The sequence below is a fragment of the Rutidosis leptorrhynchoides genome, chromosome 2, assembly GCF_046630445.1.
Source record: "Rutidosis leptorrhynchoides isolate AG116_Rl617_1_P2 chromosome 2, CSIRO_AGI_Rlap_v1, whole genome shotgun sequence".
NCBI lineage: Eukaryota > Viridiplantae > Streptophyta > Magnoliopsida > Asterales > Asteraceae > Rutidosis > Rutidosis leptorrhynchoides.
The window spans coordinates 496,461,224-496,462,765 of NC_092334.1; the positions used below are offsets into that span (position 1 = coordinate 496,461,224).

The 1,542-nt window shown below is 39.8% G+C and overlaps 1 protein-coding gene across 1 annotated transcript; it reads left to right on the forward strand.

Annotated features, from left to right (window-relative positions):
• The first annotated feature begins 244 nt into the window (after positions 1–244).
• Positions 245–1,006, forward strand: LOC139889477 (uncharacterized). Its single transcript, XM_071872425.1, has 2 exons — positions 245–368; positions 588–1,006. Exons 1-2 carry the CDS (start codon positions 245–247, stop codon positions 1,004–1,006), a joined length of 543 nt encoding a protein of 180 aa, XP_071728526.1.
• Positions 1,007–1,542: the final 536 nt, after the last annotated feature.

Genomic DNA, 1,542 nt, shown 5'->3' on the forward strand with positions numbered 1-1,542 from the left:
TGAAGTCACAAATTCTAGCTATAATGCAGTTTGAAGAGGGAAGATTGCCGGTGCGATATCTAGGGGTCCCTCTGGTTTCGTCTCGGTTAATGTATAGAGATTGCAAGGTGTTGGTGGATCGAGTCAAAACCAAAGTGGAGGATTGGAAGAAAAATTTCTATCCTTTGCTGGAAGAGTTCAGTTAATTAACTCGGTTCTGACATCAATGCAAGTTTATTGGTGCTCATCTTTCATTCTTCCATAGATGATTATAAAGGACATCGAGAAGATTCTTCGCGGGTTTCTTTGGTGTCAAGGGGATTTGAAGAAAGGGAAAGCAAAAGTCAAATGGAACGATGTTTGTGTTCCTAAAGATGAGGGCGGGCTTGGTATTAGACGGCTAAAATATTAGAATATTGCTCTAATGACAAATCATATTTGGAGTATTCTTATTTGTCGAAACTCGTTATGGGTTAGCTGGGTTAGGGAGTATAACCTCTCAAACCGAAATTTTTGGGATGTCCCAATTAGAGTTACTTCTAGTTGGAGTTGGCGAAAACTACTATTAATGAGACCTATTGTTCGAAAGTTTTTCTATTATTCTATAGGTTCGGGCTCGAGTACTTCTGCTTATTTTGATAAATGGTATTTAGAAGGCCCATTTTCTGAAACCGTTACGCCTAGGGACATGGCTACAGTGGGCTTGTCGTTAAATGCTTGTGTACATGATATGATTCTATCTTTTAATGGGAACTGGCCTCATGAATGGGTAGCTAAATACCCCTTGTTGCAAAATGTTAGTCTACCATCTGTTCAAGGAGGTAATGATCAAATCCATTGGAGAGGAAATGATGGTGCTTTAGTGCCATTTTCTACTGCTCATGTGTGGAATGCGATTCGACCAACAGGTAACATTGTTAGTTGGTTCTCTGTAGTATGGTTCTCCCAGTGTATTCCTCGTCATGCCTTCCTTTTATGGCTTGTTATGGGGGAGAGACTGAAGACCCATGACAAGATGAAGCCGTAGGAAATTCAAAGTAGCATGTCGCTTATTTTCCCTCTATGTAAAAGTTGTGCCGATTCTCATGATCACCTTTTCTTTGATTGTCCGTTTGCTGCGGATGTATGGGCCCGATGTAAAAATCTTCTAGTTGTCCGTATTGGTAATCAGTGGAAAGATGTAGTTTGAGTGATCTCCCCAGTGGCATCTCGTAATTGTGTTAATTTGGTAGTGACTAAAAATATGTTTGCGGCGGCGGTTTATTTTATTTGGCAAGAACGTAATAATCGGATTTTCAAAAAATTGCATCGTACCGAAGTCAAGCTTTTTGAAGATATATATGCAACCGTGAGACTCAAGTTGTTATCGCTAAAGTTCAAGATCTTGCCTACAGTTAATAGAATGAAGGATAAATGGCGTTTATAATTTAGTGTAAGACCCTAATATTTATTAAACAGAGACGTATATATAGCACATGAAGTGTGGGTGACCTTGTGTATTTAAACATAGGTCAGAGAGTGATCTGAGCTTGGTGCGCTCATCGCACACATAGGGGTGCGCAT

Bases quoted from the DNA above. Each gene is read 5' to 3' on its own strand.
- LOC139889477 (XM_071872425.1), top strand. From the start codon at position 245: ATGATTATAAAGGACATCGAGAAGATTCTTCGCGGGTTTCTTTGGTGT. The intron at 369-587 runs GTATTAGACGGC...ATTATTCTATAG, and splicing joins TAAAGATGAGGGCGGGCTTG to GTTCGGGCTCGAGTACTTCT.